Below are 26,281 nucleotides of genomic sequence, written 5' to 3'. Positions count from 1 at the left end.
GTTCCTTAACCCATCAGGAGTGCGTGATCGAATTCCGATATAAGCAAGCAATAGATAGCCGAATGTTGAATTGCCGGCATACATAAATGTCCCACTACCAAGTGTGAAGAGCCGAGACAGGACGAGATCTATGCCATGACCCAAGCCAAGACCAATCGATACCCATATACTAAACACATCATGTCATGCAACGAAGAAGATCAGTAAAGACTCAAAATATAGGTACAGCTGGACTTTCATTATTAGATCAAGCCTATCTCCAGAGATGATGATCCTTACTGTCGAACACTATCCCGTTATCGAGTACTAGTAGATTCTAGTGATTATGGCACGTCGTATCTAACCAAGATAGCTAACTGATCACAGAGACCTTGGTAGAACCGACAGACGTAACTACTAACAATACAATCCGTAATTCAGCTGAAGTGGCAGTGCTATATAGTGGTGGGGCAGATCAGCGACTTATGTGATTCATAATTCAGCTGCGTATCCCGTACAGAGGATGGTATACCGCGTAGCAGCAAATATCTTTCCGGAAGAGTTTTCCGCTGGAAACTCGCGTATTCCAGTGGGGAGGGATGAGGCGGGGCGATTTCATTTACGTGTCTACGACTCTACTGTGTAAAATCTCAAGTCCCCACAGCCTTGGTGGGTTAAGGCGTCCAGTGGGTACAAATCGGTACCAGGAGAAGTTGAGAACCACAGGAAGTTCCCTATGAATATCTCTTGGGCGCTTTTTAAACTGAACGAGCGGCTGGCTGAGCTTGTCGATCATGGCCGACGATCTGACCGTGAATCTCATGCCATCTTATTCCTCGGAGTTCGCAAAATAGATCTAATATTAGTCTAATAATCCATTTCTATCTTCTACACCGCTACTCCGGGGATAGTGATCATCGATTCATATGCTCATTATGTCAAAGTCACGGCATCATCTTGAGTAGATCTGGATACTAATGCACCGGTCTATGACGAGCCTTGAAGTTCTGCAATGAGCCCCCCCCCCTCCCAATGCCAAGTGGTGAATGCCTATTCTTTGATCCACCACTTCAGCTGAGCATGTTAGCGTCACCTCGTCTGTATCTATATACGTGTCTCAAAACTTTGTCACTGCCAGTTGATATAGGAGGTGAGATATGTGGGACGTATACGCCGTAGAGCAAGCTACATGTAGGTCGGCGGGCGACGAATATAAAAGGGCGTGAAAATCCGGACAGAAAATATTTCTCATATCATCAACTTTCCATTGTTTTTTTTGAAGTTCTTTCATCTATCCTTGCCAACTAGGCCTTGCAAGACATATATTACCGAACTATTCTGCAAACGCTGTCTTGTAGCGTTCAACAACAATCGACTCTTACAGTCACTCAACATGGCCGCCGTGCAACATCTGACGCCGCGCTCATGGGAGTACTCTGGCCATGACTGGTATGCTGCACCTCTGGAGACTACACACAAGAAAGATTTCTACGGTATCCGCATCTACCTTGAGCATAACGACACTTGGGTGATGCTTGGCGCATCAAGCGAAACTGAGCAGGCCTTAGAACAAACCAGCCGGAAATTTAGCTCTCATATTCTGAGACATATTGATTGTCCTTGGGAAGAAGAGAAACGCTGGGTTGCTCAAAGTATTGGTGCCCGCCCCGAACGTGGACACAGCTATACAGTGACGGGCGGTGGCTGGGATGCGATCAAGACCTATATGGAATGGATTCGCTCTGGATTGGAACACTCGCACTTGTGGGGTGAAACATCGAGCAATAACTTTGTGCACCAGGCGGGAGATGTGCTTAGAGCGCACTCCAAGAATTCAGGAAATGACTGGGGATATTATGTTGATGAGTACTGGAAGGAGTGGAATGGTGAACACACATACATACGACCTGACCCCGTGCCACCACGATACAAAGACACGCTTTCCCCGGGCGAATGGCTGGAAGCTGGCCACAGCTTGGAACCCAAGGACGGCAGCATCAAGTTCACGGTACAGACCGATGGCAAAATGGTCGTGTACCACGACGGCAAATGTCTGTTCCAAAATACGGCCGGACAGGGCCAGGATATCCGGGGGCTCAAGCTGGAAGAGGAAGGAAATCTCTGCCTATAGTAAGTTCCCTACTCTTCTCTCTATACCTAACCCTTTCTCCTCGCCCCCGTCACCCTTGGTTAGATTTAAGTCCGAGGTCCCCTAGGCTAACACGATATCATCTATAGTGCCAAGAATGGCGGGGTTGTCTGGCAGACAAACACTCACTGTCCCAAGGGCAACAATTTCTTTGTTCGGGCGCAGGATGATGGTAATGTTGTATTCTACCATGGTATATTCGCGCTTTGGGCCACGAACACCCAAATACGTTTTGAAAACACTTCCTCGGGTGGTGGTGGTGGATATGTCAATAGACATCTCAGGTAGGTGGGGATCTAGGACAGGCGTTGTCTATTACCGAGAGTGGATAATCTGGAATTCGGGTCCATGCATGTACATTGAGACTAAATATATATCTCTTGATTGATATCAACTTCTTGAGCAGTTTTGCATATTTTGATATATTCTGTCAGTATTAGTGATTTACCACCCAACACTACCGGTTTAAGAATGCTTCAGCTGTAATCTGGAGTACAACCTGGGAGCATAATAGCCAAGGGTATGTATAGGCTATACAGTCGAAATAAAGAGCCTATGCAGGTATGCCCTACACAAAGAAATGATCCTAATTCAATACGGTAGTTAACGACTCTACAGACCGCCCCGGCTGTGCTGTAAACGCTTTTAACACGCGCGCTATGCTGGCTGTTGATGACTCGTGTGTCGGAGATTGTTGCATCCTCGATGGTGTTAGATTTGCGTCCACCGATAGACCTGATTGAAAGGCCGTGCCTGCCATCGTAGTCGCTGCTTTGAAGCTGATGTGCTGGTCAAGATCAGTATACTCTCTAAGCTGCGTGTGGTAAATAGTGGATAGGTGACTAACCTCTCTAGAGTTGATTTTTAAATAATTGTTCTGATTATAAACCTTCGCTTTATTAACTAATAGTCATATAAGCACTCTGCCTAATATTAAATGTATCGGTATGATGTCTCTTGGCCGTGCCTGCCAAGTCATTAATTGTGATATCCATGATTGTTAGGTGGTCTGACTAAATACTAAACCAATGCACGGGGACATTGTAGATTCCCAACCCTATGATGCTGGACTTGTTCAATCTGTGCATCTGAAAGAACTTAAGCTCCTTTTGCCTTCGCTGCCGCCCTTGCCGTCCGACCAACGCGCCTTGTTGTAGTTGATCTTTGCGCTGGAGGACTGTTTTACCGTTCTCGCGATTCCGGACATGTTGATTAATGGGTCGGGCTATTCCTTGTACCTGAAGGTGGTTTCGCCCTCGAAGGTTATCTGGGTAATTTGTGAGGTGTGGCAGGCTGTGATCAGGCAATGTTGCTTGTGTATTATTAATATCATTCTGGAAATTGGGTGATACTACTCGAATTTATATTGCCTTTTCAGATGGCAATTCGAGTTGATATATTCGGCTGCACATCCCGGAATGACAGTGTGCATGGATTGTTGTCTGGATAAAGCAAGGTCAGAAGTTGAAGTACGAGGCTATAACGAGCGTCAGGGTGTCAATAGGTTGTCATCAGATGTATGAAAACAGGGGGGGAGTAAAACATCATAATAAGCAACAGACAGGACTTTAATCGATACTATCAGAGACAGTATCGCCATACGGTCAACCCTCTTGTGAGTTGTGACAGGATACAGGGAAATCAGTTGCACAGCAAGATCAGGTTTCTCAAGGGTCCTCTGCCAGCATCCATCATACTTTTAGTGGTGACAATCAGAATCCCGACGCTATTCAGGGTTTGAAGTATCAGTTGCTGAAAGCGTGGCCATTGCAAAAGTTGAGATCATTATTTGGCACTGCTTAAGGTGTGAATCTCGCGGGTATATACTATATTGCTATATTGACCTGACTGTGCAATATTGTACCGCCAAAAGCGTGCATTTTGAATATCTAACATAACTTCGAGTAAAATAAAAACTAAAACTAATAGCTAGCTCGTCATCACCAAACTAGAAATAAATGCTTAAGCCAGAAAACAGCAGAGCATGAGGTGCCAAAACTGATTGTGGGAGTTTTGATAAACATGACAATGCGCCTTCTCCCAAGAACGTCATATACTTGACTAGGTCTGTACGATGTTTAGAGTTAGAATAACAGGTCACAGGCACTATGGCGGAGTGGCCTAACGCGGTGCCCTGCTATACCCACTACGTGGATTAGCTAGTCCAGGCATTCCCTTCGGGGGCGTGAGTTCGAATCTCACTGGTGTCGTATTTTTTATTTATGTTTTAGGTCTAAATCTGTTCTATGGACCGACCACCAGGAAGATGCGTCAGTCAGGGTGGGTGTGTGTGTCAGAGTTGAAATTACTTTTTTTATGCTTTCCTTTTTTTGTTCTTCTTTCTTTCCGTATGTGAGGAGGGCATGTGTCATGGCTTCGTTGCGCGGTTGGTCGACCTCGGTTACTGTCGCTAGTCAGGATGTAGTCAACGAACCGAGACCCATTATCCATACGGAGTAGTAGGGAGTATAGTATCCCTACTGGGATGTGTCCAGGCAAGCACGTCCAAATTCCCAGCTGGGCCAAAAGGTCGGACTATTCTGTATGATCCAGAATGCCCTGCCTGGCTCGCACCTATCTATATAATAAATATATAATATAGCCTACTGCTGTTAGTTACACTTTATTTAGTAATTAATGCTCGATGATAATTTAATGGATTCAAAAATCTTGACCAAAAAAGCGACACCAGTGAGATTCGAACTCACGCCCCCGAAGGGAATGCCTGGACTAGCTAGTCCACGTAGTGGATATAGCAGGGCACCGCGTTAGGCCACTCCGCCATAGTGCCTTTATCTGTCAATTTGGAATGGTTTAGAGTATAGAAAGGGCCCAGGGTGTAATAGACCCGCATGGTGATAATGGCCATACTGTTTTGGTTCGCCATACAAAAACTCCACTAAACCCTGCTGCCTTTTGAAGATACCTCGAGTGTACTAGTACTAATCTGGTATAGCTGAAGGCGGTCTCATATTTAGCCAATCATACCTTCTTCGCCAGGTAAAATACTTCCGCGTGAGTTAACATCGACCGCCCTCCCCAGGAGCATTTTCATCTCGCGAGGGAATACAGCAACTACCAACAGCAATGCGCTTGCCAAAGCAGCAAAAAAGTCGACACCTGTGAGATTCGAACTCACGCTCCCGAAGGAAATGCCTGGGCAGCTAATCCACACAATGGGTATAGCAGGGCACCGCGTTAGGCCACTCCGCCAAAGTGCCAAGACGACAATAAAGACTCCTTAATTAGGACATAACAATCAAAGCTTGCAACAGTATCACATAACCTACAATTCCACGAAGTTATGGACGGAATGTGCTCTTCTTAGCGCACCTTATATCAGTATCAGCATACACTTCAAGTCCGCGGGCTTAGCTGCCTAACTACTTACCTCTCTAAGTCCAAGTTCCTGGCAAGACTCATGCGAGATAAGGGTAGAGCTGGCTAACCACCACCCATATATATTCAACTAGTGACGTGGTTTAGCGTGAGCCTTGGGAATACCCCCCTAATAGGCCTCTCCTTGTAATGGTTGCCAGAACCTATATGTATATTTGCAACCACTTTGGGTGTCTACAGGTTATGAGGTGTCAAGACTCCACTGTGTTCAAGCGCTTTGGTGTTCTTTTAACAATGAGCTTGTAGGACGAAAGACATAAGAAAAGAAAGACTTATCGAGACGATATCTCGGTAGAATAAGGAGAACATCGCTTTCTTGTCTAAACTCCAAGGGTTTTGTGTTGTTTCCAGCGCTAAGGTCTTGAATCTGGGTTTGAGTTATTGGCTATCGTCTGTTGTGGACCTTTTAAGCATACTTCACGGAATAGGCTAGCGCCATGTAGGCATTTTAATGGAACTTCTTTCAATAAAAACGATCTTGACAATGAGCCCGAAGAAAGGCTGAGCCGTAACCATTGCGTGATATGTAGTAGTAATGATAATGACCTGTAGTACATAGTAGTCCTGGCAGGTCCAGCAGGTTACTGTGCGATTATAACGAATTTGACAAGGATCTGCTAAACTGGGCTCCTGTAAACATTGCAAAAAGCTTAATTCACGAACAAGGCACTATGGCGGAGTGGCCCAACGCGGTGCCCTGCTATACCCACTACGTGGATTAGCTAGTCTAGGCATTCCCTTCGGGGGCGTGAGTTCGAATCTCACTGGTGTCGACTTTTTTTCCTTTTGTTTTTGTGACTTCTGTTACTCTCTCTCTCGTCCATCTAACACAAGGAATGTCATTCTTGGCCCAGATTTTAGATACTTCCTTCGGCTTGTTCTCCGGAACCCTGTGCTCGGCTTACAATAACTGCACAAGAGCCTTCACTATTGCTGCCATCGCTTTCGTGTCATATACCGCAGTATGGTATTCTCCGCAATACCCTTCGCTTGCGCCCATGAATTCGTGCACTGACTGAAGGGTTGTTGAGGGGAGACCAGGGAACAGCTTTCGGCAAAGAAGTCCGATGTTGATTGTCTGGAAATTATCGTGGCCCTCGTGAGACACCTTCTCCTGGACTAACTCATTACCCCCTGCCAAGATCCGGAGGAAACACTGCATGTCTTGGGCCGCAAACCAAGATAATATCTTAGTATCCTTTGGATTGTAACCGCACACTGTGATGATCTGGTCCCTAACCTGATGTGACGTCTCTCCGTTGGTATTGAGGCCACCATAGCACCTTAGGAAAAGAGTTCCCATCATTCCGTGCTTAGCTGATACATACGAGGATGTCGCATCCATAAACTCCTTCATGGACAGACCGTAGTCAATATTCCCTTGATATAGCAGCTTTCCGTCCAATTGTCTGATTGCAAGCTGCAGTGGAATGGGCGAATACCTCTTCGGCAACGATATGTACTCGAAATCAAGAATCCAAGTTTTTTCAGGTCTTTCGTGCAATATTTTCAGTTGCCGTAAGCTGTCTTGAGTCTCGTCCGTGATATTTACCTCCCGCTTTTGGACGTGGTAAGCTAGTTGATCTAGTGGCTCGACAGGATCCATCACATAGTTGACAAGCGCCTCGGAATGGTGACGACAGTAGTAGGATACCGGAGCCTCCTGTGATTCTGGGCAAGTATAGTACAGACACCTTTTCTTGCCATTAATGTGCTCGAGGCTCTTTCGAACACTAAGTTTCAATGCATGCACGAGCTTCTTACGGAATTCGCGCTTGCAGGTCGTTTGGGCATCTTGCGCAAGTGTTTCCTCGATATATTCAAGTTTCAATTCCCCGCTTGGAGGTGTGTCAGAAATCTCTAAGTGTTTAGAGAATTGAGACAACACTGTGTTTTCAGAGACCTGGGGAATAAGAGAAAAGTGATCCAGTGAAACAAGCTGAAATGGCCGTACTGCCGGAGCGGAGAAAGACACTTGTGGCGCTTTTGTGACAATCGCATCGACAATTAATCCAATATCTGTGTATTTCCCGTATATCGGAGTCAAGGTGTCTCCTGAACGATAGCTGGAATGTAGAACGGTGCTATAAAGTGTCCATGTTGGGGAGAATCGACGAGGTCTCCAGGATTGCGATTTCAAGAAGAGCATCTCGATGTCTTCGATATACAGCACTGGGACCAGCCTAAACTTTTCAAAAATAGGCTCAGACTTCCGGTAGAACTCTTGTGAGTACCTGATTGCGTGTTCTCTGTCCTCATTTCTTTGTCGCTTTCGCGTCCTGCACTTCAGGATCTCGTAATCTGTCGTCCAACCTTGGAGCAAGAGTGTGTCTGGGACTACTTCCTGCTTGACCGAACCCCTCAGGCAGAGCGACAGAGGTAACAGAATATTGAACTTTGTCCTGTGCAGTAGTTTTATGGCCCAATGTGGAGGCGCACCTTCGAAGGGCTCATCGTAGTCGAAACCGATTCGGACCGGAATGGCAGACTCAAGCTCAAGAGAAAGGAAGCGTTAGAGAAGTCATTTCAACACATGGGCTCGTCTATAGCCTACTTTATCACTGGCAGTGACCAAATGCTCGCATATAACACTAACACAGGCCCCCAATTCTTTATAGCACGGTGTACACCTTCCTAGACCAGGTTGCCGGAGACTATAGTCGGGCGCAAGGTGATATAAAAGAGAGTTAACCTTCTGTATCGTTGGGTTCTCATACTTTAGGCTATGCCCTGATGAACTTTCGAGACACGGGGGAGCAGCAGCCTCGTTAATAGGCTGTCGCAACCGTATCTCCGAACCTAAGCCAGGTTCACGAGGATGCCCGGGATGTGAAGTGCCCTCTGCTTGCCCGAGAAATTTATACGCATCTGCGAAGCTTTTAATCTTGCCACGACGCCCGCCTTCGATGCTTATGAACGGCACCGGATGGGTAATGGGATGCACCTGATGCTGTTAGTATACGACTGGTGATTTAAGAGCCATTCGGGCATACCTTGTAAAGATCTTTTCCCTGTATGTATTTCTTGGCTGAGAGTTGCTCTGGTGTTAGCCTAAGGAAGGGATAATGTCCGGATGCGAACCGCTCAGACATGGGGGCCGCGGACAAATATCTTCCACCATCGTCTCTGGAGTTTCCACATTTCATAGCTGTGATCTTTGTTTCCTCGTTAATCCACTTCTCCAACGTAGATGTACTGATATGAAGTACCTCGGACGCGCTGGCAACCGAAATGTTGTGTTCTTCGCCTGTCTGAGGGTTGATATGCACGTGTGTCCGGTAGAACTCAATAGCGTCCAACCGCTCTTCCCTCGTGAAGATCTTCAATGTGCGCTTATGGAGACGGCTCGCTAGTTGTTTGTTGCCAATGCTGTTAATGAGGGCGTGCTGCTCTTCTGTGAGTGTTTCAATTTGGCCAGAGCTGCTTGGGGAAACATTCTCTCTAGGTAGAGCTGGGCTCGAGGATCGACTCTTGCTGTTTTCCATAATGAGGAGAGGATAAATTGATAAAGAACAATACCAGAGTCCTTTCTGCAAATCTTCGAGTATTAACTAGGACCTTCACAACTTATAGCTATATCTGCTTAGAACACAATACCTGGGTACCTACCAGTCAAAGGTCTTAAGTCATTCACCCACTCTGCACTTCACATAATTTACAATTCAACAGAACTCAGAAAAGACGAAACCATAAGATATATACAAAAAGGATAATGTTCTGTAGCCTAGGAAGATTCTCAACCAAGCTCAGTGTTACTTGTTCGTTTGACAGTAAGTGAGGGGATTCTAATCAACACCCGAGATTATGAACACTAACCTGAAATAACCCAAGCAGACAGTGTTATCCCACAGAATAATCAGCCCTGTCCCATCGAACTTTGAATAAAGTGGGCCCGGTCATGAAGAGCCACGAAGGGGATGTCGATTCCCACCAGAGTAAAGTTGATATGAGCAGCGCCAGCTTCGACACTCAAAACAACGAAGGATATTCGATACCAGGATCGGTCAAGACCAACCTTGCTATAGGCGAGCTGCTGTCGAATAAGGGGGAAAGTCGAAACAATGATGGAAAGAAAGTTAACTTGTGCGGAACAGAGATCATATTTACCGGAATAACAGTGAGTATGAGACAGAAAACCATTCCCCAAGAGAGTGGTCGTGTCAAAGCCGAGTACAATACCCATGATTCCCTCGAAGCAACCGTGAACGAGATACAGCAGCTCTTGGATCGCCGGTCAGTAGTAACTGTCAGGGTATTGCTGGACTGGATGGGCTCTACGAGTCTAACTGATCTCGAAAGAGCTCTGCCGTTATGTGGATACATGTTTGAAGATGGTCCTTGGAAGAAGGCGTTGATAAAATTCGGCGTTGACCCAAGGACTGGGCCTAAGTTTCGGCATTATCAAACAGTCACCTTTGAGATGGATTTCGGCCCCATTGTCGAACAAGGGAAACACGACTGGGCAAAGAAAGGAGAGCTTGCCTTCCCCAACTTGCTCAAAGCGGATGATAATATCCCTCATGTTTTCAATGGAACGAAATTCGTGCCGGACGACAACACTTGGCAGATCTGCGACCTTCACGATGCTCTTCTACGGCGCATCGTATCAACAAGTGATATTCGCCCGGAAGTCAACCATAAAGACGGTTTCCTCTGGAACGGAACGATGGCCAAACTGGAAGTGATCATGCGCGACAAGCTTGTGTGCATAAGGGACGGTGGTACACCAAGTGACGAGGACTACGTGTACTTTCTGTCTTTCCCAGACAGATATCAACCACCAACCGGGCGTGATTATTTTAAATATGGCTTGGACTTTGGACAGCAATATACCCAGAAGCAGGCGTATCTGAGAGGCAGGATAGTGAACAGGGCAAGAAAAAGTGCGGCCTGAAGAAATAACGGTATTTTCATTATCTCTTGCTGGAATAATGAACTTGCTCATAATAAGTAATCTATTAATGTATTATTACTTTCCACACATTAGGAATAAATTACTACTAGGTGCTAGTAAGCCAGGACTAGGGTTAAAAATGTGAGGAATCATAGCATTGGCAGCTGAATTATATGGCAGGCGGAGTAGAGTATCTAGCTATACCGCAGCAAGTCCAGCCCCGACCACTTGGCCAAAGTTGTCTTGTTGTAACCCTAACACGCGGTAGGAGACATGGCTCCCAAAATCTCCCAGACAAGGTATTCAACCGAGCATCTAGTAATTCTCGATTGCATCAATGCTTCAGAAGCCCAGCTTCTCCCATATAAGCAGACTAAATCAATGAGCAGTTGCAGGCCAGATGATGTGGGGTCAAGATCATCCCCCGCATCTTATCCTTATCTGCAACTCATGGATGATAACGACGGAATGCCTGAATAGGCAGGTTGGATGAGCACTAAGTCGGATATACGATAATGGTGGGGGAATTGAGCACGACGATTGCTGTATATAAGGTTTGTACACGCATGGAATACGTTATAGCTTTCAATTGTCTTGTTTTGTACCCTTGGTCCTGAGAGAGAGATATATATATATATACGTATCTGCTACTCTCCTCACCAGCATAGTATTCTCGCCGTCAACCTGAAATCTGACTGCTTTTACAATGCTCAACTCAAGCCTCCCTGTACAGTGGCCGGGATGGTCCACATGCTTCTACTTCAGTTTCATCTCCAGCTGCCTATTCTTCCTAGCAACGCGGCAGAAGAATAATAAATTCACCAGCCGTGTCGCAAGGGACGACCAAGATGCGGCCGAGCCAGACTGCAACCCACCGGTTGAGCCTCTCCCAGACTTCGACTGGAGGACAAAAGAGCCGATCAAGATCCGGCCATTCAAGCCCAAATACCACCTAACCATGAGTATGTAATATGCAACATGCACACAGTGAATCCAACAGTGCTGACCTATCTCCAACCCAGGCATCCAAGAAGGGACAGTCAGCGAGCTGGTCGAAATAGACAAGAACTATCTCGACCGCATACGACTCCGCAAGAGGATTATGGCAGAGCATCCCGAGACAGTGCTGGCCGCAGAGGATTGTGTCAAGCCCGCGGTCGATGAATTTTACACCTGGCTGGTGGGGACATATCTGCCGACACGATACCCTCGTATGTTTCAGCTGCGCCCGTCTGCTGGGGAGAAGCCGGCATCCTTGCATAGCCTGGTCACCGACGAGACGCTTTCCCTTTCCCCCGAAGAGAGCCCCTTGGATACCCTGCGGGCCATGGGCGGTCTGATTGAGGATGACATTCTTTTCCTGATGCCGTCCGATGATGGAGATGGCTTTACACTCAGAGGATTCGTGACATGCTTTCCGAATGGCTTCAACACTTCGCAGAAATTGGGCCTTAAGCTCCGGGATATCCATAAGCCTGTCCCACAGTACAAAGAAAAGCTGGAGAAGAGCATGGATCGCTTTTTCCAAAAGCTCGGAGTAGGCAGGTTTATCAAACGCGCCAATGTGAGTTGACCTGCACCTGTACTTTGTCATTTGACTTTGAAAATTGACATGTCTGATTGTTCTCCAGTGGACTATCACGACTACAGATCAACTGTTTACGGCGTCTGGGAACCACCTCTACGAGGGCGAAGAGATTCCCCAAGAAGAGGTTGATATAAATACTGTACGTTTTATAGATCTATCTGCGTCGAATGTGGGCTAACAGACCACCAGGCTCGTGTCCGTGTCGAGAGACAATTTCTGCACCGCTTACCTCAAACCCGTGCTATACTTTTCTCATTCAAAACCCTTCTTTACACACTCCCGGAAATCAAGGAGGAAGGGCTCGGCGAGGTTCTTGCCGAGGCAATTGACGGCCTGAAGCAGGGAAACGCGCCTGGCTTTCATTTCTATAAACGGGCTGCCGTTTGGGGAGAATCTGCAAAAGCCTATCTCCGGAGCCAAGAGGTGTGAAGTGCTCTAAACCTAGCTTAGCTTCCTGTTCTGTCTCGAGAGAGGCCCCGAATGATGACGAGAATGTATGCATAGTATGATACGCAGCAAAGAGACCCGTTCTGAAATATTCATGATCTCAGAGGTCGAAAACTGTAGATTAAGTACTTTCAGTGCAAACAAGATCTCGGGGGACGTGCCCTAATCACATAATGAACCCTTCTACCTTATCCACTAAGGTCTGCGTCCAATTCGTTCCTGGGGCGTCCTGCCATATATCTTTCAGCAGTTTAATGGCATAGAGCGGACTTCCAAAGCCCGTGCAATCCCAGAGACTCTGTAACTGCATGGTGACAAACTCCCGATCTTGCTCGGATGAGCACTCAGCTCCGACTATAAAAAATGGCCAAATCAAAATATGGCCTCCCGGTGAAGTTGCGTTGTAAGCAGCGGTGTCTGCGAGGAACTGCTGGACCAGCTCCGTGATCACCTGGTTGGGCGTGTTGGTCGCCCGACTCAAGTATATTTGAGCTGCCGTACGGATGAGATTGGCTAGTTTGAAAATAACGGAAGAATACTCCGGATGGATCTTCAGGCAGCTGAACAAGAAGTCCAGGTCTTTGTTAGACATGTTTTCAAGACTTTTGGCCGCGGAGAGACCCATTACTAATGGTCCTGCGTACAGAGACATCCTAGGTTATAGCTGTAAGCGTGAGGTCCAAGAGGCCGATAGGAAAGGATGTGTGTACTTTCTTATCTGCTGCATCAGGAATGTCCCTAGAGGTTCCGTATCCACTATCTCTAAGCACTGCTGGGATTCTATGAAGCTCTTCATCATCCGAAGGAGGATATGGAAGTCTGTTCCCACTATGATCATCTGCTCTACAAGAAGAAGGACCATAGTTGACAGACTCGAGTAATCGATCGACTTGTTCAGGTCTTCGGCGGTGCTCCGCTGATTTAATCCTCGGATGGCAGCCATCCGATACCTGGAAGCTGGCGACTTCCATTCACAATATTTTAACGAGATATGGGAAGCGGCGGCGGCTAATACCGCGCCTTTGACGGTATCGTCTTGCTCCGACAGGGGCAAAATCAGATCTCGGTAGCCGTTGAAGACGGTGTTGAAGGGGCCCATCGCTGGTGCAACTTTCTCCGAAACTGTTATGTTATCACTTAGAATCTATCCGCGAGTTGATCAATGGACAAAAGGACTGACAGTATTTGAGCAGGAATCGAGACTGGTGGTCAATATGATCCAAGCCATGAGACGGGGCAGGTTCAAGAGAAGGACCGCTCGGCTTGTGTGATAATATGGCATTATTCGGTATTCGCAAGCGAAGTGGTTGTTTCTGTTTGTGGCCCTCATCCCTCGGAGAGCTGGTGTCATTGCAACCGGTAGACTTGGTTGATATCTTGGGTACTGTTGAGCGACCCAGTGGCTGAAGGGATTCGCCAGAACTGCTGGATGAGAGAATTAACCGTGCCCGAGTAAACAGAGTAATGGTGTAGGTCCCACTTTGTATTTGACATAGGCATTGACCTCCCTGCTAGCTTCCCCCTCGATGCAACTCCATCTATGAACCGATACCGTACCCCGAGACCGGAGCATTGGAGCCCCTTTTTGACGCATTTCTGGCACGGGGTGCCACGGTCACAGTTCAGACGGCGCTGGGAGCAATTGTAGCAACCTGCAGAGGGTCTGAGTAAATTGTAACTTTCGCCTGGAGGAAGATTTTACCCTTGACTCTCCGTGGCTTTTTCTTTGGGCACTGGTTTCCAGCCGTCAGAGGGGAGGCATCGAAGACAGGCATTTCTGAGGGTAAGGATAGAGAGACTCGAATGGACATGGGTAAGTTCTGCTCATGAAAGGCTATAGAGAGCGACAGCATGGGTTTGTCGCTCTTGTGATGGCTGTTCTGGTCGTTCAATGATCAACATCGTTATCAGTTTTGATGGGTCTTTCCCCGCATCGGCATTAGGGTTTGAGAGCGCTATTCCGGATTAGTGCAATAGAATGAGCACCTCGAGATAAGCTTCGACTGCTTAAAATATATTGCATCAATGTTGGTTTCCATGTATAGTATAGTACTCAAGGTGGTCTTAGGTTTTGACATGCTGATGTGGCCATGAATAACAGATATCAAATGCGAAGAACAGCACGAACAATAGACCTCAACAACAGATAGGAATAAACCTGTAAAGGATTTGCAAGCTAGTATCCTGTCATGCTCCCCAGAAGGCGTAGCAACACGGGTACTGAGGTTTCTCTAGACACTCTGAGTTGCATTCCAACGCTCTTCCCATCCAGGGTAGTAAGGGTAGTCATCCAAGGTGGCAGGTTGCCAATTTCTGGGGATAATGCCTTGTTCTTTCTGCTCCCTCTCCCAGAGCTCCAATGCAGGCAGAACAGTCGCCTCTGTATGCCATGTATTCTTGTGCTTCAACAGACCCGGCTTGGCCTCTCTGTAGTTCTTCAGAAAGAGGGAAGGTATGTACGGCTCATTCTGGAATTGGGTCACCGGAGTGAACAACACCTTGAAGTTGAACACCACAGCAGCGGATACCGGGAGTCGTCGGAGAGTCTGCCAGTCAACGCGGAGGTGGTATCGGTCTAGCGCAATATCTGGGTTTTGCGTTTCATGGCGAAGGGCGATAGGATCTCCAGGGGGCATGTGGACAGGTTGATCAATCTCGATCCCCCATGATCCGCGTTGGATGGGCCTATCTGTGGGCATCTTTGCAAAGAATCTGGGGTGCTGATTAGTGATAACAGCATAATACGAAGCCTACCCGTTGCCTACCTATTCATAGAGAATTGCAATTTCTCCTCGTAGTCAGGAACTGGCTCATGGATCTCGTCTATATTCTTGCCCATTTTAACCCCAAGGGACCAGCCAAGAGAGCTACATATAACACCAGCCCGGAAGACATATGCTCCCGTTTCTGGGTCCCTCAACATGATGGCAAAATCTTCAGGAACGTTATTCAAAAGAACATGTAGAGGATGGATGAGGCGGAGGTCGGTCTCGGTTCCGATGATATTGTTCCGTAAGAGAGACTGATCGTTGAGAAGCTGGAAATAGTGGGGATATCGCGCACAAAGAAACTGCACTACCATCTCCATCAATTCTCGGCAAGCATGTTCGGATCCTGGAAGATAGTCCAGGACCGCTTTACCGTGACGCATGTAAAGCTCCTGCCTCTGCCGAACGCGTAACATATAATCTCGGTCCAGTTCGATCCAGTAATCGGGATCCAGCTTGCTTAGGGCTGACCTCTGAGCACAGGCTTCGCTGCTGTACAGCTATAGGGGGAACAAACTCACCCATCGTTTGATTATATGGCCACCTGATGGGTCTATAAGGCCGAGCAATAGCCGTATGTATGTTGAAGTCTGGCTGTACCTTGGGCAAACGGACACCGCTAAGCATGGCATAGTCTGGGAAGCGGCCCAGATACATTACGTCGTCGTTGGAGAAGCCAGTGGGAGAATAGAAAGTCCCATGGAGATCCTTGATATCCCTGCGCAGTGGCATATGTCGTCGGAGTATCTCAGTAGTTGAAGGTATTATCTCGTCCCAGCTAGCAGCCCCAGCACCCAGCAGAGGAGACGCTGCCTGTCGGCGACTTGGAGGCAGCACGGTTTTGTATGGCTCCTGTCCTGGAGTAGGTGATATTATCTTCTCGGCGCTGAAAGGGGCTTGACGCATTATAGCTAAATAATGTCTTAGACTGTAAACTATCGAAATAAAACGTTTTCTGTTCGTGAAGCACGCATAGGCCACAAGTGCCAGTGCTGGGAACAACACAAAAATTCTTGGGATATGCCGGTCGTCCCACCCTTGGGAAACTACAAGATGAAATAGAGGCCTGACATCTTCGTTGGCCATGCTGATTTGAAGCCCAGTGTCGATATCAACAAAAGATCTCTCGAATCGACCGGAGTACGATAGTGACTCTTGAACAGACACGCCGAGAAAGCCGCGAGATGCTGTACTAAGTCGACTGCAATCAAGGACTACCTGCAACCTCCGAAAGGATAGGTGCCTGTCTTTATCTGTGAGAACCTACCGAGTTATACTAGGTTCATTGTGGCGTTTTCGCCCAAGTGACAAATAAATCTATTCATAGGTGCTCATTTTACCTGCCCCTTTGAGGTCTAGTCAACGCTTCCGTCACTTGTGAAGATGTCCTTCAAGAGCTATCCGGGATTCACTCCTACTCGTGGCATAAGTGCACCGGTAAAACGCACTTATTGGTATAAATAACTTTGTTTAATGCTAGAGCAGAAAAAGCGAGATAGCGGGCTACTGCCCGTGGTCTCAGCTTTCATGTGTATGTCGTCTGGAGAGACATTAACCAGCCCAGAGATGAACTAGATAGTGCTCTTCTCTCAGAATAAGCCAAAGCGTCAAGATCAAACCAACAGAACATCTACCCCGAGGTCTCTAGCCACATCTCTCCAATCCACCGCCGCGAGCCCCGGGTCTATCCCGCTTTCTCCACACAAGGCATCCCGTCTCTGCCACACCTCCTCGATGATCGACCTGACTGCAAGTCGGTTGCCGAGTCCAAAATGTGTCGACTGCTCCAGCCACCGACACGATGACTCCAGATCCCCCACCGTGTAGGCTTCGACCGCCGCGATAAACGCCGGCCACAGGGAGAAGTTCCCACTGCTCTGCGCGGCAAAGGCGGTAATATTATCGAATGTCAGGGACACGTACGCTGCGACGCGCTTGGGCGGCACATCCAATAGCGCTCGGTAGAGATAGATGTACGTTGCGTAGACAAACGCGTGCAGCTGGTATCGTGCTAATTCCTCGGATTTCAATTTAGGGACCGGTGCATTGACTTTGGAATTCGGCCCTAGCTCGATGTTTCCACCAGAGCTATCGAGGGCTTCTGCCTGGAGGAGATTCAGACAGGCTAGAACCTGGGAGACAGTCCGGTCGGCCATAATGTGCGCTCTGGGGGAGGCGTCTGATCGCATCTGTTGGCTGACGGTCGTGATGGTGGAAATACACTCCAGAATAAGTCGCTGGGCGCCGATGGTGAATCCAAACTGAGGAGTCCAGGAGATCAAGGAGGCGAATGCTAGGTCTGAATGTAGGGAGGAAGAAACTGCCGGGCCTGCTTCCTTAGGTCTGGCCGCTGTGATCGATGTGGATGCATTGCTTGGGGGTAGCATCAATGTTGGGGTATGGCTATCAGTCATGCAGGTGGCTCCGATGATCTTGACGATCAGTAAGCTCTGGGTTGAAAAGCAGGCGAAGTCGGATTCGTTCCATGGCTCTTTACAATTGGATCCAAGAAGGAATGCCCAGGCCCCCTGGAGGTGATGCTTCCATTTGCTGGAATTGCCGCTGTAGACCTGGAGTAGCGTAAGCGTTATTAGGTAGAAAAAAAAAAAAAAACCAGAAGCGATGTTACATCTTACCTCTGCCATCATCAGAGTCATAATCGCTGCCAGAGTGCTATCAAAGTCTCTGCCAGAGGCTTGGATAGAGTCATTCACGTATTGAATCGAGGCGTTATAGTTTGATGCGGCCAGCCGCATCATCTTCTGTCTGTCGTGCCCTAAATGGGCAAAGTTGAATGCCGCATGGGCTAGAATGGCGTGATACAGTGCTTTCTCCCCGGATTCCGAGTACTGCAGAGAGACGGCGGGGTAGTACCGTTTCCAGGGATTCCATGGATGCTCAAACGGCATCATGATAGATGCGACGTAGTCGACATAATGGTGAAAAAGCATCTTCTCCCGACTACTTGGTCGAGGCATCTTCGTGCTGTTGCAAACGAGGCCCTGGTTCATCGGGGACACTAACGACGTTGGGGCCACAGCCGGGAAGACAGAGAAGGGATTATGGTCTATCTCCAGCATCTCCGGGGCTTCGCTGGCCTCGTCACCGTCCAATTGTGCGATCAGGACATCAACCACATGAGAGTCGAGGGCGGCATAGTTCGCCCAGGTGCGCTCTACATGTCCCTGTCAGTTCGGCTCTTCGGGACATCCAAGAAGCGGCATACCGCAGTGCATGTATCGCCGTCCGGTGGATCGATAGGACTCATTGCCATTGAGCCAGACCAGACGCATACTGGAGCCATCGCACTCGAGGCCCAGTCGCGTGCATGCTGAACACGGGGACCCCTCGTCGCATTTGACCTTTCGTGCACGACAGCGCCAACAGCCCTGCTCCGGATATTAGGGCAGCTCTGTCATGGCCGTGCTATCTCACTCACCGTAAATTCTCTCCGTCGCTTTCGGGTACGCGCAACGGTAGCTCCCATACTCCCCTGGCTGCAAATCTATATGAAGAGGGCATGTCTTCGCGAGGGAAGATGGAGGGTTGCCCTCGAGCCGTGTTCGCGACCCTTGGCGTAAGCCGAGCCATTCGAGCTAATCAAGGCTAGGGTTAGTGACTGAGATGGTCCTCGAGTCCTAGTCTGATTTTAGTCAAGTTGGTCTTGCTTAAGTTGCACTAATAATGTACCCTCCAATGATGGGATTGGAATCCCCACCGCACTAAATTAGATAGCGCATCTCGGTATGAGTTGCATCTTTGTATCTCGGCATGAGTAGCTCTGCTTTCTTCGTCGGCAGGAATTGCATGGCAGCGGTGGACGACCCATTTCAGTATAAGTTGATCACGATGGAAGATGTCCGCCTTCGGTACACGCTTCGAACAAGTATTGTGGTATAGTATTGGGAGAGGATGGGCGTCGCGACAACGAAAAAGGACAAGAATGAGGAAACAGAGTCCCAGAACATGGGGTCTCTACAACCTGCGTTAGATCCAGCTCAATGGCAATCGGTACGTCGGAAAAAACCTCGCTAAGAAATGAGTAGCACAGCCTAACCTGGATGAATAGCATCGAAAGATATTCGTGGTGATCACTGGCCTTCTCATGCTGTTCAACAGCGTATTCGACTCGACGATTCCCAGTGGTGGGATTCGCTTCATCGCAGACAGTCTTCAGGTCCAGAATGAAACGCAGCTGGTTCTACCCACCTCGGTCTATCTTCTCGGTTATGTGACCGGGCCTCTTGCCTTTGCTCCCTTGAGCGAACTTCACGGCCGACGGATCGTGCTGGTGGGAACCTACGTCCTATTCACCATCTTCACGTTAGCCTGCGCCATTGCTCCGAACTGGACGGCCTTGATCATCTTCCGAACGCTCTGTGGAATTTGCGCATCGAGCCCGATTGCAGTCACCGGGGGTCTTTTCGCCGACGTGTATCGCTCCCCTCTGGCTCGTGGGCGGACCATGGCTCTGGCAATGATGGTGACGACCGCCGGGCCTCAGTTTGCCCCCCTTGTCGCCGGGTTCATTGCACCGGTGGGGTGGCGATGGATTTTCTGGATATCTCTGATCATCGCCGGTGTCAGTCTTATTCCCGTTTTGTTCCTTCCAGAGACGTCCCAGCCCGGCCTTGCGAAGCAGAAGACGGAGAAACAGGGAGACGGATTTGTCCTGAAGGCACTCTCTCGACCTCTGTCCATGCTGTTCTGCGAACCGATCATTTCGTTCACCTGTCTCTACCTCTCCTATGCCAGTGCCATCTTCTGTAAGTTCTCTCGCTCTCGATCCCAACGACATGAAATTGACGCTCCTCCAAGTCATGTACTTCGAGGCATATCCCCTGATATTCCAAGGCATATATGGTATGAGTGATGGAGTCGCCGGCTTAGCATTCATTCCGAGTAAGATCCAGCTTATCTCGCCGAACCATCATCATCATCGCCTGCCGAAGCTAACCTTTCTTCTAGTCGCGGTTGGAGCTTGCATCGGGATGGCGCTTTTCCTATGGTATGACGCGATACTCCGGAGCGCAAAAGCGAGGAAGGCCAGCTGGTCCAGCATCGAGGAATACCAACGACTTCCCCTGGCGTGTCTTGGGGGTCCTTTATATGTGTTGGCCTTGTTCTGGCTGGGCTGGACTGCCTCGGCGGGGATCCACTGGATTGTGCCCATGCTGGCGGGGATCCCGTTCGGGATGGCATTTTTCCTCATTTTCGTGGCCCTCATCAATTATCTGGTTGACGCGTATCACGAATACGCCGCCAGTGCGATGGCAGCCGCCAGCTGTTGTCGCAGTGTTTTTGGCGCCGTTTTGCCTCTGGCCGCCACTCCGATGTTTCGTCAATTGGGAATCGCTTGGGCATGTAGTCTTCTAGGGTTTTTGAGTCTTCTGATGACTTTGATTCCGTTTGTTTTTATTCGGTACGGCGACCGAATTCGAGCAAGGAGCCAATTCCAGCAGGGACTACGGGGTTAGGGGCAGATGGATGGTTGGTTATACTTGCAGGAGAGTCAAGCGAGTTATAGACCTGGAGGGGGGGGGGGGTGGCACTTTCAGTTGCAACGGTACAGATCTCCCTATTGCAAGCTCAATTTGCACGAAGTATTCCCTGGCAGAGTAGCCATGGTAGACCGTTGGCACGACAATAAAGGCTAAACTAATGGACATGGGCCGCGAAACTACCTCGGCCCCGGTGGTTCAATATAGAGTCATGGTGCATGTTTGATGTCCGGAATACGTCGGGAAATGTAGGGCCACTCACACTGAGCAGTCTTTACAACTGATGACAGTACCTGGGCCAGAAATTGCAGGCATGCCGTGAGCATCACACTGCCCTTTCCACTTGGTCGGGATGGTCTTCTCCACGGCCGCAACGGATGACAGCCAACGCTTTCCATGCCCACAAAAGAAGAATAGCAGAGTTTTAGGCTTGATTTTGGTTCTTGTATTTATTTATATTCCTTAATGGGTTGGGCAAGGCAATCTCTAGTTTATTTGGTTTGAATCTATCCCTCCAGCTGAATCTCTTCTCAGCTGGGAGGCAGAAATACGGGACAGCGAGGCAGTGCTGCTAACCAACGGGGGGCTGCCAGCCTGCCAAGCCCTAAACCATCATCACTCTCAGTGTTTTGATTGACGGGCTGGACGATGCGGCCCCCAGTAATCACTGCGCCAAAGTGAGACACGGGCGCCCTATAAGTGGATCCGCTCAAGGAACTAATTCGTAGCTTAAGAGGCTGAGCGAAGCTTCGGTTCCTTTAAATTCTGTTCCCTCCCCTCCAAGGTGAAGAGCTCATGGTGGTAGTGGTCGTGGTGGTGCAGCATCATTGACCCTTTCCCTCGTTCATCCGAAAGCTCACGATGTCTCATTCCCAGCCTGCCCTTGATGTCTTCTTCTACTTTCAGAAACAGGAGCTCAAGCTCAGCTTCAATTCGCCCAACCAAGCAGCATCCTACCAGAACCGCAATCGAGAATCCCGCATCTTCGCCAACGAGCCCAGCGCCGTGTACCTCCCGCTAGCCCCGTCCATGGTTTACCTGCGGGACAGTAGCAAGGGGCTTGTCATTGGCTTCGCAAAATCAGAGGACGCCGACCTGTGGTGTCGGGCCTCTATTCTGGGCCAGAAACACGGGCACTATGAGGTGCACATCGGCCGCGGGTGGACAGACGAGCAGCTGAACCAGGCCCTCCAGATCCAACACCAGCCCTACGTGCCGAAAAGCAGCAGCCGACCGCAGAGTATCCAATCCACTATAGAGCCCACGCCGCCGTCGAGTTCAGGGTCGGACTCAAACTTGAAACCCTCGTCCAGTCCTCCTCAAGGGCTCCCGCTTTCCCAGGACGAATCTCCGTCCGCCTGCCAGTCGTCTAGAGCCCCGTATCTACCGTCTGCACTCGCTATTGGTTCAAGTCAGGCTGCCGCGCAGAGATCAAAATCTCCTGGTCGTACTTTACCGCCCGCATTGCTGCCTCAAGGAACGGCTACGCCTCGCTACTCGGCCCAGGATAGTTTTCAAACACCGATCCCTTTTTAACCCTCTCTTTGCTGGTCCTGTCTTGGTAGTCCGCTGTCAATTTTAACGCCTCTCCATCCTCTGCAGGACGTGGCCCTAAAATCATCCTATCACCGGGCAGGAGGAATCATCCGGGGCCAAGAGAAGACTGGTTGAAGATCAGTTGTCCGGGCTTCAACATGAGATTCGTTTTTCTTCTTTACCATTGTTTTAACCCCCCTATCTGTTTTATATTATTCTCTTTGATCGGGTGATACCCGTAAGCCCGTGAATGAGCATAGCATTCACATGAGTGTGGTTCTTCGAGCGTGCGACTGTTTCTGACCTCAATTGCACTATCCGTCTATTGTCCATTTATCAGATGGCCTATACATATCCCTGCTCGGGGTAAATTGTCCCTTGGCGGGTTCCTTGCTGAGAACAATAATCCCATTAAACGAATTTCATGACTGTAGTATTTAGTTTTGGCTCTGGAATAGGCCAACAACCTGTAGATGTATCTGCGGCATTTGATGTTCATCGTGTATCTAGGGTTTCAGTTTGGTTTGCGGTGACCTGAGTTGCTTCAGTCTGATCAGCTTGCCAAGTCGCGCCATAGATTTAAGAATAGTGTAAGCTGTGACGGTTAGTTGATTTGGGTCAGTGACAGCTTCCAGGCATTCTGTGCGGTATATGAAGCTTAATATACAGTCATTTATATGAACCCCCCCCCCCCCCCCCCAACAAAACACACAGTACTAACATACAGTCTCAGGCCGTCTTAGAACCTTTCGGCACCCTCGCGAGCCAGTACAAGAAGAAAGTTGCCACCGCGTTGACCAGCATATACCCCGCCAGGAGACCCAGATCTCTCCATCGGTGAGTGACATCAATTCCCAAGGCCTTCGGCGCCCCCCTTCCCCTCATCGTGTCCTCATCCCTCGCCTCAGCGCCGATTGTAAGCACAAATCTCACTGGCTTGTCTGTTTTCGAAAGCTGACCCGGCACGGAAGGCCGTCGGCTGGGTGGGAGCCTCCCAGTGGAATTTGGTAGGCACGTTCGCCAAAGACGGTCTTGGGCCCCGGCCGGGGATGCTGACGGTCCCATTCTGCATACTGGTCTTGGAAGTCGAACTCCCGGAGAGTGAGCACGAGGGTAATCTTGATGTCCAGTAGAGCCAGCGGCTGACCGATGCAGTCTCGCGGACCTTGTTCAAAGGGACGCCAGGCTCCTTTCGGAGGATACAATGGATCCTCTGGTCCAACTAGCCAGCGCTCTGGTTTGAAAGCGTGTGGATCAGGCCAGTAGTTAGGATTCCGTTGAAGACCTGTATGGATAATCCAGATACACAGGCCATCTGTCGGGTACTTAGTACCATTTTTATCCTGTAGATGGACCCCCGGCTGACCCTCGCGCAGCGCAGAGGCAGCGGGAAAGAGACGAAGCGTTTCCTTGATAACCGCGAGTGTATATGGAAGTCGGTTAATTAGCTCGGGGTGCTGCTTCAGTTTATCTGCTGTAGTTGTAATATCCGACCCGAAGATCTTGTCATGCTCGCTGCGAACCTTTGCCAGTATCTCGGGATGTTTTGACAAGAGATAGATACTATACACAATTGTAGCAGCCGTGGAGTCGTGACCAGCAAATAGAAAGGTCCGGATTTGAATCGTCGCCCACTTTTTGAACTCGGGGTCCAGCTTATCACCGGCTGTCCGCGTACTCATAAATTCAGCAAGCACAATGTCAATGATAGAACTTGCGCGTGTGGAAGATTGCTGTCTCCATACTTCGTATCGCTTGTCCAGTTCAATCCCGATATAACGGTTCATCGTCCGTCCGTTGTACCACTGCATCAGGGGTCGCATGGGATTCCATCGAATAAAGGGATTCATCTGCTCGTCCTGGCAATGCCACTCGACCGAACTTCTCATCGCCGCCGCTAGCGCATTGTGTCTCCGCTGAGAATGAAGATGTGCCTTCCTGTGATTGACTCTTAGTTTTGATTCTTCGGGCCTCAGATTGTCCAAGGAAACCCACATGGCGACGTATCCAATAATGTCCATCACATAGTCGCAGGTCATTTTATCGAGCGTAAACATGTCTCCCGTGCGCGCATGCTCGCGAAGGATCTCCACGTACTCTTCAGCTTCCTCGACAATAGAAGGAGTATGTTCGAGAATATGGCTGGCACTAAATGTGGGATTGAATAGTCCACGGGCATGCTTCCATTCGGGGCCATTGGTCACGAAGATACTGGGACCCCCGGTAAAAGGATTGAAGAACTCGGCGAGGACCGGCGGCTTTGGCAGCGCATATGTTTGAGAGGCCTGCACCGCTAGATCCGGCGACGTGACCACCAACAACGGTTTGGTAAAGGGCCAGACATCAATATAAAAGCAATTATCGTGGCTGGGGAACTCGTAGGATAGCAACGTAAACGCTTCCGACTGCTGTGACCCTTTAGGGTGTCGCTTCATTAGATCGGGGAGCATCCGCAGATTTCCTGCTGCGAAATCCCACTGGGGCATTGGCTGCGCGAGCTACTGTCAGCCAGTCCGTCCATCGTCAGGGGATTGTTCTTGTCCGGATGGCATACCAGGCCTTGCTTTCGCAACCAATGGAAAAGCAAGCGTACTTTGAACATCTCGTGAAAAAATCGCACAATCAAAATAAGGACCACCGCCAGGGCCAATTGGGCCCCGTACGTGGTGGCCAGGCTGAGGATTGAAGCTGCCATCACAGCAACACACAGGTGGAGAGAAAAATAACTGGAAGGAAGGTTGGTGAAAGGGAAGCAAAAATCGAAATCGAATAATACAAAGAAACCGAATAAGATCCAACGGCCGAGAGAGAAGGAAACACGGCCGGGGGGAAGCTTAGCGGCACAGCAGCCCCAAGAGGGAAAAGGGAGGAAAGGATCGATACGCAGGGATCGAGGTGGGAGATCAGGCAATTCAGAGTCAATAACAATCCACTGAGACTAGCCCCAAGTTTGTTGCAGGGATTCGATTTAGTTCCCCATGTTCAAGGCATCTTCGGTCCATCGGATGCATTCAAATCCATTTCTTTATTCGTAACGAAACTAGCGTCGCTTTGAGAGCTGGCGGCAGCGCTTTCTCAGCTAGGGTTCGGAGTGACGGTCTATTATCTGGGATGTCCATTACTGCTCCTTTTCGTCTCATGGCCTTCACCACAGCCAGATAGTGCTAACCTGTAGGCATGTCGAATGGCATATCATGTCTGGCCACCTCCCCCTCCCTCCCCCCCCCCCCAAGCAGCCAGGCCTATAATGCGACATTGGATCCTGAGGCTGGCACTGACTCCATCCATACGAAGGCATTTCCAGCCGAACCGGCGAGCATTTTGCAGAAACCCACTCAGGCATTCGTGTCGTGCTCTAATCACTAGGTCGCTAATATATGAGCTCAGACTACCTTACTAGCACCCCTCTGCAGCGACCATAACATGAGCGTCTCACTGGGTGATCTCGTTGAACCAAGAGCAACACAAGGCACATTTTGGAACTAGGGCTTTTGTGGCCTGGCAGAGCGGTAATGCCTATGGCTGTGGGAATATACACAGGGGAGGCGATAGAGCAACGCTTAAAACGGCCACCTTCTAGCTGGCACATCATCAACTGGAGGTATAAAGATAAAACAAATGAAATATGCCAGCGCGAACAATATACCATACCCGCTTGCCCTCCCATAGTGATATTGCATTTTACACACAATACAAGACTAAGATGCAAAACCTTTACATGATAGCTTGCAAGGGGGATAGAATGAATCGTAATGATAGTCACGAATAAAAGTATGGCATAGTTTAGGGGCACGGATGCAGTATTAGTATAAATATAGTAAGTATTCTATGTCTCACAGCCAAGGCATTTCAGGCATCAACCAGCACAGATGGATATTCTTCAATACCTAAAAAACAAGTCCAAGTAAATTAAACATCCATTAACAATCACCTAAAAAACAATTGCCACAAACGACATACAAAAATATCCAAACCCAATTTACCCTCCGCATATACAACAAAAAAAAACCAGCGCCAAGA

General features: G+C 48.9%; 10 protein-coding genes across 10 annotated transcripts; 5 read left to right on the top strand and 5 right to left on the bottom strand.

Moving 5' to 3' along the window:
• Window positions 1-1,372: 1,372 nt before the first annotated feature.
• On the top strand, window positions 1,373-2,110 carry ABOM_011918 (uncharacterized protein; the record flags this gene model as incomplete). Its single annotated transcript, XM_022539046.1, has 1 exon — window positions 1,373-2,110. One exon carries the CDS (start codon window positions 1,373-1,375, stop codon window positions 2,108-2,110), a length of 738 nt encoding a protein of 245 aa, XP_022383255.1.
• Window positions 2,111-6,428: 4,318 nt separating this feature from the next.
• Window positions 6,429-9,012, bottom strand: ABOM_011917 (uncharacterized protein; the record flags this gene model as incomplete). The annotated part of the gene is made up of 3 exons (XM_022539045.1): window positions 6,429-8,021; window positions 8,082-8,471; window positions 8,521-9,012. The coding sequence occupies 3 exons, from the start codon at window positions 9,010-9,012 to the stop codon at window positions 6,429-6,431; spliced, it is 2,475 nt and encodes an 824-aa protein (XP_022383250.1).
• A 413-nt stretch (window positions 9,013-9,425) lies between these two features.
• On the top strand, window positions 9,426-10,421 carry ABOM_011916 (uncharacterized protein; the record flags this gene model as incomplete). The annotated part of the gene is made up of 1 exon (XM_022539044.1): window positions 9,426-10,421. The coding sequence occupies one exon, from the start codon at window positions 9,426-9,428 to the stop codon at window positions 10,419-10,421; it is 996 nt and encodes a 331-aa protein (XP_022383251.1).
• A 706-nt stretch (window positions 10,422-11,127) lies between these two features.
• ABOM_011915 (heme-dependent oxidative N-demethylase family protein) lies at window positions 11,128-12,438 on the top strand (the record flags this gene model as incomplete). The annotated part of the gene is made up of 4 exons (XM_022539043.1): window positions 11,128-11,383; window positions 11,444-11,985; window positions 12,053-12,148; window positions 12,199-12,438. The coding sequence occupies 4 exons, from the start codon at window positions 11,128-11,130 to the stop codon at window positions 12,436-12,438; spliced, it is 1,134 nt and encodes a 377-aa protein (XP_022383252.1).
• Window positions 12,439-12,622: 184 nt separating this feature from the next.
• ABOM_011914 (uncharacterized protein) lies at window positions 12,623-13,555 on the bottom strand (the record flags this gene model as incomplete). The annotated part of the gene is made up of 2 exons (XM_022539042.1): window positions 12,623-13,109; window positions 13,167-13,555. 2 exons carry the CDS (start codon window positions 13,553-13,555, stop codon window positions 12,623-12,625), a joined length of 876 nt encoding a protein of 291 aa, XP_022383253.1.
• Window positions 13,556-14,687: 1,132 nt separating this feature from the next.
• ABOM_011913 (heme-dependent oxidative N-demethylase family protein) lies at window positions 14,688-15,881 on the bottom strand (the record flags this gene model as incomplete). Its single annotated transcript, XM_022539041.1, has 3 exons — window positions 14,688-15,141; window positions 15,222-15,724; window positions 15,825-15,881. The coding sequence occupies 3 exons, from the start codon at window positions 15,879-15,881 to the stop codon at window positions 14,688-14,690; spliced, it is 1,014 nt and encodes a 337-aa protein (XP_022383246.1).
• A 956-nt stretch (window positions 15,882-16,837) lies between these two features.
• On the bottom strand, window positions 16,838-18,517 carry ABOM_011912 (fungal specific transcription factor domain-containing protein; the record flags this gene model as incomplete). Its single annotated transcript, XM_022539040.1, has 3 exons — window positions 16,838-17,794; window positions 17,861-18,399; window positions 18,451-18,517. 3 exons carry the CDS (start codon window positions 18,515-18,517, stop codon window positions 16,838-16,840), a joined length of 1,563 nt encoding a protein of 520 aa, XP_022383247.1.
• A 619-nt stretch (window positions 18,518-19,136) lies between these two features.
• On the top strand, window positions 19,137-20,701 carry ABOM_011911 (MFS transporter; the record flags this gene model as incomplete). Its single annotated transcript, XM_022539039.1, has 4 exons — window positions 19,137-19,235; window positions 19,294-19,990; window positions 20,043-20,126; window positions 20,193-20,701. 4 exons carry the CDS (start codon window positions 19,137-19,139, stop codon window positions 20,699-20,701), a joined length of 1,389 nt encoding a protein of 462 aa, XP_022383248.1.
• Window positions 20,702-21,586: 885 nt separating this feature from the next.
• Window positions 21,587-22,261, top strand: ABOM_011910 (uncharacterized protein; the record flags this gene model as incomplete). Its single annotated transcript, XM_022539038.1, has 1 exon — window positions 21,587-22,261. One exon carries the CDS (start codon window positions 21,587-21,589, stop codon window positions 22,259-22,261), a length of 675 nt encoding a protein of 224 aa, XP_022383249.1.
• A 929-nt stretch (window positions 22,262-23,190) lies between these two features.
• Window positions 23,191-24,956, bottom strand: ABOM_011909 (cytochrome P450; the record flags this gene model as incomplete). Its single annotated transcript, XM_022539037.1, has 2 exons — window positions 23,191-24,750; window positions 24,816-24,956. The coding sequence occupies 2 exons, from the start codon at window positions 24,954-24,956 to the stop codon at window positions 23,191-23,193; spliced, it is 1,701 nt and encodes a 566-aa protein (XP_022383256.1).
• Between the last annotated feature and the right edge of the window lie 1,325 nt (window positions 24,957-26,281).

The sequence above is a fragment of the Aspergillus bombycis genome (genome assembly GCF_001792695.1).
Source record: "Aspergillus bombycis strain NRRL26010 chromosome Unknown contig00196, whole genome shotgun sequence".
In the NCBI taxonomy this organism is placed as follows: domain Eukaryota; kingdom Fungi; phylum Ascomycota; class Eurotiomycetes; order Eurotiales; family Aspergillaceae; genus Aspergillus; species Aspergillus bombycis.
The sequence above is the reverse complement of the archived record's forward strand: the minus strand, read 5'-3'. Positions and strand labels throughout refer to the sequence as shown.